Source organism: Monodelphis domestica, chromosome 1 (assembly GCF_027887165.1).
Source record: "Monodelphis domestica isolate mMonDom1 chromosome 1, mMonDom1.pri, whole genome shotgun sequence".
Taxonomy (NCBI): Eukaryota; Metazoa; Chordata; class Mammalia; order Didelphimorphia; family Didelphidae; genus Monodelphis; species Monodelphis domestica.
In genome coordinates this window covers 406078225-406092606 of record NC_077227.1, presented here as the reverse complement: position 1 = coordinate 406092606, position 14382 = coordinate 406078225, and the positions used below count along the sequence as shown (strand labels likewise).

Below are 14382 nucleotides of genomic sequence, written 5' to 3'. Positions count from 1 at the left end.
TCCCTTCTGTGAAATGGCTAGAGTAAGTCTTCTCCATTCTTCCTTCTTCACAGAGCAAAGTAAGAATGAAATGAGGCTATGATTCATGTAAACACAGACTGTAGACATTAGCTGCGTAGACACATACATATACAGGATTATTACTAGATTTTTTTTGCTAGTGGGGATGGATTATACTCTCTAGTTCAGTCACTGAGTGTTAGTGACAAGGAAGGAAGGAAATAGACATTTATTGAGTTTCTACTGTGTCAGGCACTCATCTGAGTGCTTTACTAATATGAGCCCATTTGATCCTGACAACCCTGGGAGATAGATTCTATTATTATCCCCCTTTTACAGTTGAGGAAACAGAAACAAGCAGAGATTAAGTGACTTTCCCAGGATCATATAGCTAGGAAATGTCTGAGTCCAAATTTGAACTCCGGTCCTCTTGACTGTAGGCTCAAGGCTCTATCCACTGAGCCATGTAGCTGCTTCTAAGAGCTCAGAGAGCATCAAATCAATGTTATTCAACTTTCATAGCAGGAAACTGAGGCACTGTAAGATGCAGTGACTTCCCAAAGGCAAACAGCTGATATGAGACACTGCTCTAAAATCCTTATACTTAAAGACCTGATGGATGCCCATGATTAGGAAGACACTCTAAGGTCCCCAAGCAGAGTTCTCTGAATGAAGCTGACTCTCTTCAAACTATCAACTTTGACTTCACATACCAGAAGTCATAGCTCCAAGGTTAGGTATAGAGTCACCCTCCTCTTTCTCCCCTCCCTCCCCCCTCTAGAAAATGAAAAAGGATGAAAAAAGAAGAATGAAAACTTTTCTCCCTTGAGGGCCAGTATGGACTTCCCCAGGGGATTTGCCTCAGCTCCTCCCAAGTACCGGATCCCTGATTCCTCCCTGGCTCAGCCCACCTCTCCTATTACTGAGCCTGATCCCACTGTGCTGGGAAAATAGGCTCCCTGCTCTATCCTCAAGGCATTTTTAGAGGAAAAAAGCACAATTCCATCCACAGACGTTGATGAGGTAGTTACTAGATGCAATATTCCCTGACCCTGGGAGTTCGAAGGAGTAAGTTTTTTTTTTTAAATATTTTATTTTCCCAATTATATGTAATCACACATTTCAACATACATTTTCTGAAATTATAAGATGCAGATTGTCTCCCTTCCTCCCTTTCTAGAGCTGGCAAGCAATTCAGTCTGGGTTATATTTGTATTATGGTACAAAACATATTTCTATATTGTTCATTTTTATAAGAGAATAATCATATAAAACCAAAACAAGTGAAAAATTTCATGCTTTGATCTACATCTATCCCCAACTCCAATAGTTCTTCTCTGGAGGTGGAAAGCATTCTTTGTCATAATTCCCTCAGAATTGTCCTGAATCACTGTATTGTTGAGAGTAGCTGTCTATCACAGTTGATCATCCCACAATATTGTTGTTACTGTGAACAATGCTCTCTTGGTTTTGCTTATTTCACTCTGCATCAGTTCATGGAGGTCTTCCCAGTTCTTTCTGAAATCCTCCTGTTCATCATTCCTTATAGCACAATAGTATTCTATCACCATCATTTACCACACTTTGTTCGGCCGTTCCCCAACTGATGACCATCCCCATAACTTCCAATTCTTTGTTATCACAAAAAGAGCTGCTATAGATATTTTTGTACAAGTAGTAGGTCCTCCACCTTCCTTTTAAAAATCTCTTTAGGATACAGACCTAGTAATGATATTACTGGTATGCACAGTTTTATAGTCCCTAGGACATAGTTCCAAATTGCTCTCCAGACCGGCTGGATCAGTTTAAAACTCCATCAGTAATGCATTAGTATCCCAATTTTGCCACATCCCCCCCAACATTGATCATTTTCCTTTGCTGTCATATTGACCAATCTGATAGGTGGTACTCAGAGTTGTTTCAATTTGCAATTCTCTAATCAAAAGTGATTTAATTTTTATGTGATTATTGATAGCTTTGATTTCTTCATTTGAAAACTGCTTGTTCACATCCTTTGACCATTTGTCAATTGGGGAACGGCTCATGTTCTTATAAATTTGACTCATTTCTCTTTGTATTTGAAAAATTAGGCCTTTCTCAGAGAAATTTACTATAAAAATTTTTCCCATCTTGTTGCTCTTATAATCTTGGTTACATGACTCCATGTTCCCCTAATTTGCTTATATCCTTTATGTCTATGAAAGAACAAAATTGATTCAGAACATGGAAACAAAAAGCAAGGGAGAAAGCCTTGGACTTGGAGTATCAAGCTTTAGTTAGAAACCGGACTTATGTTTCTTACTAGTTTACAAACACTTGCATAACCCAGTGAAAGCTGCTAGTCCTGGAATCTACCACAGAGCTCCTGATCTACCCTTTACTAATATCACACATGAAGATGAGCCAACAAAAATATGAATGAGAATTCAATAAGAATATGAAATTATAGGATGTAAAAGGTGGAAAGGACCCTAGAATATCGAATGACAGAGCTTAGAAGTCATACAGCCCAAATACTTTATTTTTTCCCCCATTACAATGTTTCATTTTTTGTATTTTTCTCTCCATTGAGTAGCATGATCCCTGACATATAGTAGGTACTTTATAAATACATGTTGAGGAGCATCTAGGTGGTACAGTGGATAAAGAACCAGACCTAGAATCAGGTGGACCTGGATTCAAATCTGACCTCAGATACGTCCTAGTTCTGTGACCCTGGACAAGTCACTTAACCCCAATTGCCTGGTCCTTGCTTATCTTCTGTCTTAGAATTGATACTAAGAAAGAAGGTAAGGGTTTAAAAAAAAACTTGTTGAATTGTTTGATTATAGATAATGAAACTAGGGGAATAATTTACCCAAGCTCACGTTTTAAAAATTAGTTTGTTGGTTACACTAAAATTCCCAGGTATTTCCCTCATTCCTTCCTTCCTTCAATGGAGAAGGCATCATGTAACATACATACACATACATATATATGTAATATATATCTTCATACTATATCTTTCATGTTTCTATTTATTAATGCTTTCTCTGGAAGGAGACATTCACTACTAATTCTTCAAACATTATTTCTGTAGCTGTATACAATGTTCTCTTGGTTCTTTTCGTTTTGCATTTCATAATTTCATGTAGGTCTTTCCATTTTTTTTTTAATTAACCTGCCCATCATTTCTTACAGCGCAGTGGTATTCCATCACGGTTGCAAGCCACAGCTTATTCAGTCATTGCCCAATTGATGGACACCCCCTCAAGCTCACATTTTGAATGAACAGAACAAACCCTTCAGTACTCATCTCTTTCTGGCTTCTCCTTCAGTGTTGCGGTGCCTGGGAATACCAAGCAGAGTCGTGACCAATTACAACTCAGCCCATGATTCAAATGCTAACTTGGTCGTTGACTTGTACACAGATGAGAAAGGCATGACAGTGAAGCATTCTAATGAAAGTATATGGTGAGTCAGGGTTGGCAGGTGGAGAGAGGGATGGATAAAGGTTCTACTAGGCTTCATTCTAAGATTTTCTTTGGAACTAAGAAGATGAAAAACACCCAATGGGGACGAGGAGAAACAATGAGAGGGAAATTCACTTGAAGTCATGGAGTCATAGAATGTCAGGGTTGGACATTTGAGTTCCCATATCAGTGGTCTTTGGAGGTAGGTACCTTCTCTTTTCTGGGTTCTGAGGCCTTTTACAGAGCCAGTTTTAAAAGGAAACTGAGTAAAAAACTGCTTCCAGATTGAGAGAATGCCAGAAGGTAGCCCAACCATGCCTGTGATTTCATCATTGGTATTTTATTCCTTTGGATTGAATCTTTTCTTCTGTAGGTTTCCATTTCAAAATACAAAATACTAGAAGGAGGGAATCTTTAAGTACCTTAAAAGTGTGAGTTTGTTAACCAGAAACTCCCACTTAGGAGGAGATAGTATAAATGAAAGGCAATGAAGAAAGCACTGAATTTAGAGTCAAAGGACATGGTTTGGAATAGAAGTTCTCTTATTACTAGCTGTGTGACTGTGGGCAAGTCATTTAACTCCTATCAGCCTCAGTTTCTTCCTCTATGAAATGAGGGTATTGGAATAAATTATCTTAGTTTCCTTTCAGTTCTAAATTCTATGGTTTTATGCCCTAAGTAGTTGAGAAATGATAATTAATGATTGAGGCAGTGAGGTGGCACAGTGGATAGGGCACTGTGCTTGGAATCAGGAAGATTCATTTTCCTGAATTTGAATCTAGACCTAGACACTTAAAAGCTATGTGACTCTGAGCAAGGGTCTTCACCCTGTTTGCCTCACTTTCCTCATGTGTAAAATGAGCTAGAGAAGAAAATGACAAACCATTCCAGTATCTTTACCAAGATAACCTAAATGAGGTCACAAAGAATAGGACATGACTGTAAAATGACTAAACAACAAAAACTAAGGATTGAAAAAGAACTAACTCTTATGGATAACCAATACCAAATTGCCCAGGATTGGTTTTGTCAATCAAAATGGTTTGGAATAGATAACTTCCGCAGTTACTTCTTATTCAGATTCTGTGATTCTATAAGCCCCCAAATGTTAGTATATTCCTTGGGGTTTGCTCAACTTTCTCTCTTTCTTTTCAAGGAACTACCACTGTTGGACTGAATCCTGGATGACCCGTCCTGATCTAAAGCCAGAGTGCAATGGTTGGCAAGTTATTGATCCAACTCCCCAGGAAAAGAGTGAAGGTAGGTGGATCAGATCCATGGAAGAACCCCCTGACACTTCCCATGGAAAGAATCTCAAAACACTGCAAAAGATCCAACAGGATATAATGGAATAGAACATTGGATTTGGAGTCAGAGTGACTAGCTGTGTGATCTTGGGCAAGTCACCTAACCTCTCTCTAGACCTCAGTTTTATCTGTGAAATGAGGATATTGGAGCAGATAGTCCCTCAGATCCTTTGCAGTTCTAAATGTTATGATCCTATAGCCCATTCCCATCATTGTTTCTGTGTCAGGCCCAGCACATGATTATTGGGTCCTACATGTATTGGAATCTCCCTCTAAGGAACCCCTTGTATTGGTACTTCATCAGGATGAAGTCCTCCCAGTGTGGTGCATTGGGAAAAGCACTGGGTTTGGAGTCAGAGGACCTGAATTCTATTCTCAGTTCTGCCACTTGTGTGTCCTGGGATAGACTCTTTAAGTGTACTAGTCCTCCATTTCCTCAACTGTAAAATTAGAATGGACAAGACAATCTCATTGGGGTCTAAATGTATGATCCTCTGATGCATCTCAGTGGCCAATCATGGAGCCCAGTTGGAAGCCTTGAATATCACTTCTGCAAGAATGCTTCTCCTAAAGACATTGAGCTCAGGATAGGTTCATTGCAGGTCTAGAATAAGTCCAGAAAAATCCAAGACTAGATAGAAGTGGCATTTGGTAGTTAAAAGGGAACTAGATTTAGAGTAAGATGACCTGGGTTCAAAATCCTGGCTCTCTTACTCACTAGCTGTCTGACCCTGGGCAAATAATTTCATCTCCCTTGGCCTTTTATTTTTCTTGTCAGGAACATGTTTGTTGGGTATGACAGTGGATGAGTGCAAACTCAAAAACAGATCCCTTTTTGACTTAGAAAACCACAAACTAACATTGTGTTTTAATTTTTTTTAAAACATTTCATGATTACATTTTAATCTGAAGTGTCCCACTCAGAAGTTTTGTGGGTTGTATACAGGGACAGTTAGATGATTTCTAAATACCTCATCAGCCCTAAATCTTGTGATCACATTTCCTCAGGGGTAAAGAACACAAATGAAATGATATGGTGAGTCAGGGTTGGCAGGTAGGGAAAGGGATTGATAAGAGTTCAACTAGGATTCATCCTAAGATTTTCTTCTGAACTAAGAAGATAGAAAACACCCACTGGTTACTAGTGATGGGGAGCAACAATGAGAGGGGAACTCGCTTAAAGTCATGGAGTCACAGAATGTCAGGGCTGAAGGGTCCACGTGTTTCCAGATCAGTGCTCTTTGAAGGCAGGCGCTTTCTCTTTTCTGGACTTTGGGGTCATGGGGGTGAAAGATGATCTCTCCATGCATGGGTTACATCTAGGTAGACAATTCTATTCTGAGAGTCTAGTCCAAACTCTAGGAGTTTCCACTCTTTCCAAATTGGAAAAGAAGCCATATAGAAAACTAGTCAAGTTGTTAGAAATCTAAGGTACTTTAGGAATCATTTAGTCCAATATGATAATTTTATTAAAAAAAAAAAGGAAACTGAAGTCCAGGGAAAAGAAGTAACTTGTCCAGGAGCATACAATAAGTTTATGACCGAGCTAGATCTGGAACTCCATTCTCGTAATTACCAGTTCATTGCTCCTTCCAAAAGACCTGTTGATTCCCCTGATGACAGTGGATTAAATTGTTAATTAAAATGTTCCCCCATCTCCAATTGAACAATTAATTTGGGATGAATGCCAAAAGATTTCTATTTGGGCAAGGATCAAAGCTTTAAGCTATAAGAAGGAAAATAATGAGAGTTTAGGTATGAGCATGTTAGATCAGGTATAAGGGAAAGTTGTTCTGAAAACTACATGTCTAAGATGTTTCTATTAGGAAAGACCAGGCACACTTTGTAGATATCTCCCCATATTCAGCACTCATGGTTTTTCTAATCCTATAGGAGCATTTTGTTGTGGTCCAGCTTCAGTCAATGCCATCAAGAATGGTGATGTGAATACCAAGTATGATGCTCCCTTCGTCTTTGCTGAAGTCAATGCAGATGTGGTAAAATGGATTAAGAAAAGCAATGGAACCACTGAAAAGGCGTATACTGAGACCACAATAGTAGGCATGATGATCAGTACAAAGGCTGTAGGCAAGGATGAGAGAGAAGACATCACTCACCTCTACAAATATCCAGAAAGTAAGTCCTTGAGTGGGAAAATGTTTATCTACAGTAGGCAAAATTGGACTCCGTGATTCCTCAAGACCCTAACAGTTGTGAGATTCTATGCCTAAAAGTTTGAGTCCAAGATTCTGAAGTTCTATTATCTAAGAGACTATGATTCTAGTCATCTTTGTCTCTCTGATCTGTCTTTTGATTCAAACACTTTAAAGTACATAAACAAATATTTTAAATGGTCATCTCTTGCTTTTTTTCAGTCACCTGGATGTTGTTGTTGTTGAGTCTTTTTAGTCATGTCTGACTCTTCATGATCCCATCCGGGGTTTTCTTGGTAAAAATACTGGAATGGTTTGCCATTTCCTTCTCCAGCTCATTTTACAGATGAAGAAAATGAGGCAGAGTTAAGGGACTTGCCCAGGGTCACACAGCTAGTAAGTGTCTAAGGCCAGATTTGAACCTAGGTTTTCTTGACTGGGTCTGGTTCTCTATCCACTATGCATCTGGCTGCCCCTAGTAGCCTGGCTAACACTTTTTTTAAATTGGTCAAGAGTCTTGGTGTTTTGGTTTGTTTTTCAAAGTACTCAGATGAATGTTTTGAACCTTTCCCAAGCTGTACTTAGCAGTCAAGACAAATACAAGAGGATCATCAGGAAAAAGACACTAGCATTAAGCGGGATAAGAAAAAGATTCCAGTAAAAGGTAGAATTTTAGTTGGGATTTGATGGAAGTCAAAAAAGGCAATGAGGAGATAATGGAGGAAAATCCTAGGTATGGTGAACAGGTAGTCAAAATGACCAGAGTTAGGAGATAAAATCTCTTGTCAAGGAATAGCAAAGAGACCAGTATAACTAGATTACACACTTTATGGGAAGGAGTGAAGAGGAATGGAATAAGGCATGAGAAATACATACTGGGAAGAGAGGCCGTGGCCAGGTAATGAAGGTCTCTGAATGCCAAACAGGACTTTGTGTTTGATCCTGGCAGTGATAGGGAATCATTGAACTTTACTGAAGTGGCAGAAATGGGGCGGGAGCGGTGGTGATATGATCAGACTTGGGCTTTAGATAGATTAACTTGAAAGCTATGTCAAAGACTCTGGAGTAGAGAGAAACTTGAAGCAGAAAGATCAACCAGCAGGCTATTGTAATAGCAGGTGTGAGATGATAAGGACCAACTTGTCCATATCAGAAGAGAAAGAATTGTAGACAATGTTTTATTTTAAACTCTTACATCTATCTTCGTACCAGCTCTAAGAGAACAGAGTGGCAAGGGCTAGGCATTAGGGGTTAAGTGACTTGCCCAGCCAGGGTCACAGAGCTAGGAAATCTCTGAGGTCACATTTGAGCCCAGGTCCTCTCAACCCTAGGCCTGGTACTCTCTCCTTTGTGCTGCCTAGCTGGCCCTTCTAGATGCTATGAAAGTAAAATTGATAGGATCTGGCGATAGACTAGATATGGAGGGTGAAAAAGAATGAGGAATTGGAAATAACAACTAGGTTTTGAGTCCAGGTGACTGGGAAGATGATGGTGTTCTCAACAGTAGTAGGGACCTTTGAAACTGGTGAAGGTCTAGGGGGGAAATTAATGAATGAGTTCTGTTTGGACTGTTAGGAAAGAGAGATGTGGGTCTGGAAGTTGAGAGAGTTCAGGACTGGATAAATAGATTGAGAAGCATCAGCATAGAGATAACCGAATCCAGGGGAGCCAATATCATCAAGTGAAACATTTTAGAGAGAGAAGAGAGCCCAGTGCAGAGCCTGATAGAGACTCAGCTCTATTGAGCATGACCTCAATAAAGGTCCAGCAAAGGAGATTGAAAAGGAGCAGGCAGGCAGGCAGGCAGGCAGAGAACCAGGATAGAGCAGTGTCAAGGAAACGTAGAGAGAAGAAAGTATACAGGAGAAGAGAGTAATTGCAGAGAGATCAAGAAGAATGAAAATGGGGGAAAAGACCATTCGATGTTTAATCGAATCAATGATGAGGGTAGAAGCCAGACTTTAAAAGAGTAAGAGGAGAAGACATAGAGGGATCAATGGATTGTAGACAGCCTTTTCAAAGAATTTAGCCATCAAAAAGAGGGGAGAGAGATATAGGGATAATAGCTAGTAGGGATATATAGTGCAATCAAGGGTTTGGGGAAGTTATTTTTGGACTGGTGAGGCACAGTCATGTTGGTACACAGTAGGAAAGCAGCCAAAGATGTTTCCTTATTTTATAGAGGTCCAGAGAAAACAAGTGACTTGGCCAAATGAAGTTAATAACAGAATTAGGGATAGACTCCAGATCTCCCGATACCAAAAACAAACAAATAAACAAAAAAACAGTGCTTTCCCCAGGAATTCTACGAATAGAATGCTTTGTGGAGAATGTGTTGGACTTGGAAAAAGGGGCTCAGAGATGAACCCTACCTATGTCACTTACTAAGTGACCATGAGTAAGTCTTTTCAAGTACTCTGAATGCCTCCTTTGCAGGGTAGTTGTGAGGTCTAAAGGAGACAATGTCTATAATGTTGCAAACCTTAAAATGCTCTATAAATATTTGCAAACCATAAAACACTCTATAAAGTCAAGTGCTTTGATCTTATAATTTAAGATCTTATCTGAGAATCTGAAGTCTGTAATCAAAGGGACAATGACTTGAGACAGTCTCTTCATTTGTGAGAAGGATAACACTTGGAAGATAGTTTGGCATTTGCAGAAAGCGTGTTGGAGCTGGACTTGGGAAATTCCAATCCTACTTCAGATACTTACTAGCAAAGTGACCTGCAAGTCACTTATCACTCTGAACCTGTTTTCTTCTGTGTAACAGGGGGATAAAAATAGCACCTACCTCCCATGTTGGTTTTGTGAGGGTCAAAGGAGATAAATTATGGCAAGACCTTGGTGAAGTAAGCACGTAAGGTGCTCTATAAATGTCAGTTATTATTATTGTGGTGGCTACACCCCCATCCCCACCCCCATGGTGCTGCTGCTCACTGAATTTTCTTTCATATCTTAGATTCCAAGGAGGAACGGGAATCATTTAAAAGAGCCAATCACATGAACAAGCTAGGTTGCAGAGATGATCCTTCATCTGATGAAAAGCTGAAGATTAAGATCAAAGTGTCCCCAGACATGAACAAGGGGAATGACTTTGATGTTTTTGCTATGATCAAAAATGGCTTTTCAGAGGAGCAAACCTGCCACCTACTGATAATGGCCCGGACAATGAGCTACAATGGCATACTGGGGCCTGAGTGTGCCAAGAAAGAAATGCACTCTGTAACCTTGGAACCCCTGTCTGGTAAGCTATCATTTAGCGCAGCTTCATTAAGAATCATGGCACTCAGCAAGGTCACAGGATCAGAGGATTACAATTGGAAAGAAACCTTCAGGATTATCAACTCCATCTCTCTCATTTTATAGATGATGAAAGTTGGTGTCCAAGAGGGTAAATGATTTCTTCAAGGTCTCCTGGGAAGTAAGGAGCAAAGCCTGGATCCAAACCCAGTCCTTCTCTTTAGTCTGTGTGTCTAACACAATGTATCTGCCAGAATCTTCACCCCATAGCACCAATTTGACCTGCTAACTCCAGGCTTGAAGGGCTTTTAAATGCCTACAGAGGGCATGACTTTGTCCCTCGAGGTAATGGGGAGTGACGTGGTTAGGCCTGGACTGTAGGAATATGACTCTGGCAGTCATGTGGAACACGGATTGGAGGGACAGGAGAGAGATCTGAGAAGTCTCTGGTCAGCTCCCTTGTTTTCTAAGTCTATCCAGATTTCCCATCCATAAATTTAGGCAGGCTTATACGGTTCCAAAGGGGAGGCCAGTGGGCAAGTGATGGCAAACCTATGTGCCAAAGATGGCACACAGAGCACTCTTTGTGGGCACTTCCCCCACCCCCAGTTCCTTACTAGAAAGGCAAAAGGACTCAGGTGGAGCTGCTCCCCTCCCCCTCCCCACTGTGACTGATGACATTTTTTTCACATGTTCTGCCCCTCTGCCCAGCTGCCAATGGGAGCACAAAAGAGGTAAAGTGGGCAGCTCACAGGTGGCAGAGCTGGAGGGGAGCAGATCACTCAGGACACTCCCCTCTCCCTCTTTACACTCACTGAAGACATTCTTCCCTTTACCCACCCCTCTGTCCAGCAGCCCAATGGGAGCACTTCCTCCCTCCCCTGTGTGGGGTAAGGGGAGGGGCAGGGTGTGCCCAGCACTCAGTGGTGGGGAGGGGCACAGCAAGGGGTCTAGGAGAGTGGGGTGGGGGCAAAGCCCAGTACTAGAATTAAATTAGCAAGCCAAAGCTTGCTCCAAACCCATTCTTCTTCCCTTAGACATTTAATTTCCATTCCATTCCTAGACAGAATCTTCTTTTCTTTACCCAGTTTTATTTCTGCTCTTCATTAAGCCTGGCCAAGGGATATCCTTTTTTTTAAAAAAAAAATTATTTTCATAACAAATTTTCACATAAATTTTCCGAGGTTATATGATCCAAATTGTCCCCCACCCTTCTTTCTTCCTTGGTCCCAGAGAAGCAATTCATTCTGGGTTGTATGTGTATTATCACACAAGACATATTTCAAGGGATATTCCTTTGTGAGTGTTCTCAAGTCCTTGTGAATGTGCCCTTGAGATTTATATTCTATTGTAGAGGAAAATACAGGTAGAGGGTAGGTGGAGAACCCTCTACCTGTATTTTCCTCTACAATAGAATATATATATATATATAAAATACACCCATTCCTTCCATTTAACAAATAATAGCCAGAGTTGATAAGAGTGCTGTAATGTTTGGAAAGTTATCTATGTATGTCATTTCACTGGAACTCTACAACCATCCTGGGAGGCAGATGTTATTATTGTCCCATTTTACAGATGAAGTAACTAAGTCTGAGAGTAATTCAGTGATTTGCACAGGGTTATACATCTAGTAAATGTCTAAGAGAGGATTTGAATTTGGATGTTCCTGACTCCACATTCAGTGCCCTCATCCAATAGGCTACTTCACGTGGTGGTGGTGGTAGTAGTAGTAGTAGTAACAGTAATAATAACCAGAGAAGCGATACTGAGTAGGAAGCCAGCTTCAGAGGTTCAAGTCCCGCCTCGGACACACACTGTCTCTATGACCCATTGCAGGTCACTCGGTATCTCAGTACCCCCAAATAACTCTAAAACTGCAATATGCATAACAGAGACTTCTTTCAGGGGAAATTCCTAATGCCAAGAAAATCACCAGATTCTTGGCCAACTGCTGTTGCTTATATTGCTTTAGAGGAAGTTGGCAGCACAGTAGATAGAGCACTGAGCCTGGAATCAGGTGGACCTGAGTTCAAATTCTACCTCAGATACTTGCTAGCTGTGAAATCTTGGGCAAGTCACTGAACTCCTTTCTGCCTCAGTTCCTTAACCATATAAGGGGACTAATAATAGCACCTACCTCAGAGGGTTGTTGTGAGATCAGAATGAGATAAGATTTCTAAAAGGCATTAAGCTCAATGCCTGCCAGGTAGGAGACACTAGATAAATGCCCATTTAACAATATCCTTCTCCAGCAAGGGTGATAGGTTGGTATAAGTCAGAGGAATCCAGTTTCAATCATGGTCTTGCTGCATGCTCTTAGAATGGTCTTAGACAAGTTTCAATAACCTTAGATAAAGAGCTGGAAGGGTCCTTAGAGGTCATCAAGTCCAACTCTCTCACTTATACATGAGAGAACAAGACCCAGGGCAACTAGGTGACTTGCCAGAGCCATCCAGCTAGAAAATGTTTGAGGTAGGATTTGAACCTGAGTCTTCCTGACTCTAAGTCCAGTGCCTTAACCACTACAGCCTTTCTAACTATAAATTTCCATAGGCCATTATCAAATTTTATCCGCACAACAAGCCTCTGGAGAAGGGTAGGACAATGGTTATCATCCCCATTTTACAGATGGGAAAACTGAAGCTCAGATCAGGGAAGGAGCTAGAGCTGGAAAGGGCATCAGAGAGTGACCCTTAGTCCTCCCCTATGGCCTGCCCACCACTCTCCTAGGGAAGGATCCCTGGAAGAAAGCAGCTGAAAACAAGCCATCCTCAACATCCAAGTTAATGGAAAACTTGGCCAAATGCCAAAGATAAACCTTTCCTTATTTTTCTTACAGAGAAGAAAATACCCCTGAGGATCAGCTACGCAAATTATAGGGACCATCTGAATGACAGCAACCTTATCAAGGTGCAGGTTCTCCTCCAACACCTACAGTCCCAGTCTTTTCTTCTGAGTGAGAGAGATATCTACCTGCTGAATCCAGAGATCAAGATCAGGGTAAGAGGAACAGGGGTCTGACTTGTTCCAAAGGGCAGGCCAGGGGCAAAAGGAAGGGAAGCAGCAGGAGGCAGATGCCCCCCCCCCCCAGTACAGTCCCCAAAGAGGGCTCCTAAGGACAAGGGGCACAGATGGAGCCCAGTTACCTTTCTCGCCCTCTGCACAGAGGCAGAATCAGGGCCTGCCTGAGCATCTCTGCCAGTCTCTCTCAGTCTTAGCTTCTTTGTGTATGAAATGAGAGTGTTGGCAGCAGCTGCATGGTGCAGATGATAAATAAAGCCTGGAGTCAGGAAGACCTTAACTCAGACATTGGCCTCAGACATTTCCTAATTCTGTAATGATGGTCAAGTCATTCAACTCCTATCTGCCTCAGTTTCCTCATCTGTGAAATGGAGATGGTAATAGCACCTACTTCTTGAGTTTGTTGGGAGGGTAAAATGAGATATTTATAAAGCATTTTGCAAACTATAAAGTGCTCTGTATCTAGTTATTACATTTAATAATAAATCTGTAAGTTCCCTTCTCAGTCTAATATTCTTTATTCTAATGTTTCTTCTCATTCTTAAATTTTGTTTTCTGTGTCTTCCTGGTATGATATTCTATAATTTTCCAATTAATTGCTTTTAATATTAAGCTTAGAAGCTCTTAGACAAAAAAAAAACTGACCCTTACAACAAGACAAATGCTTTTGCAATGTATCTATCTCCATTGTGTAATAGTGAAAATAATGCTGGACATGGAGTCAAGATAGACCTGGATTCAAATCTAGATTCCAACACTAACTACCCACCTGTAAAATGGAGATAATAATACTTGCACTATGGTGCTCATGGGGCTATTGTGGGGGAAAATGCCTTTATATATCTTAGGGCACTATAAGAATGTAAGTAATTATTAATGGGACAGCATCCCCTGAGCCTCTTTGGAGCATTTCCCCTTGAGACTAATGGCAGTAGCCAACCAAAGTCATGGTGACCCCTGTAGTTCTAGAACAGAGCAAAGTTATCTGGCCCCCATGAGGATCAAATCCACGAGTCTCTTTAAGAACGTACTCTTCACTGAGCTAGATTCCAGTTCTTGGAAAATTGTATACTTGGAGCAGGAGTCCCCAAGGGCTGAAGGCAGGAGGTGAGTTATATTAGAAATTAAAAAATTGCACACAGGCAGCTCTTTACTCATCACTTATGACAATCCTCTCAATAGCCCTGTGAATAGAGTCAGAAG

General features: G+C 40.9%; 1 protein-coding gene across 2 annotated transcripts in view; it reads left to right on the top strand.

Moving 5' to 3' along the window:
* TGM2 (transglutaminase 2) overlaps positions 1-14382 on the top strand; it is a 54384-nt gene that overhangs the window by 34982 nt on the left and 5020 nt on the right. For both annotated transcript variants that reach the window (XM_056811935.1, XM_007474369.3), the window contains 5 exons: positions 3318-3453; positions 4609-4712; positions 6653-6895; positions 9875-10159; positions 12998-13158. In XM_056811935.1, the coding sequence (XP_056667913.1) occupies positions 3318-3453; positions 4609-4712; positions 6653-6895; positions 9875-10159; positions 12998-13158 (929 nt within the window). The remainder of the gene's footprint in view (positions 1-3317; positions 3454-4608; positions 4713-6652; positions 6896-9874; positions 10160-12997; positions 13159-14382) is intronic.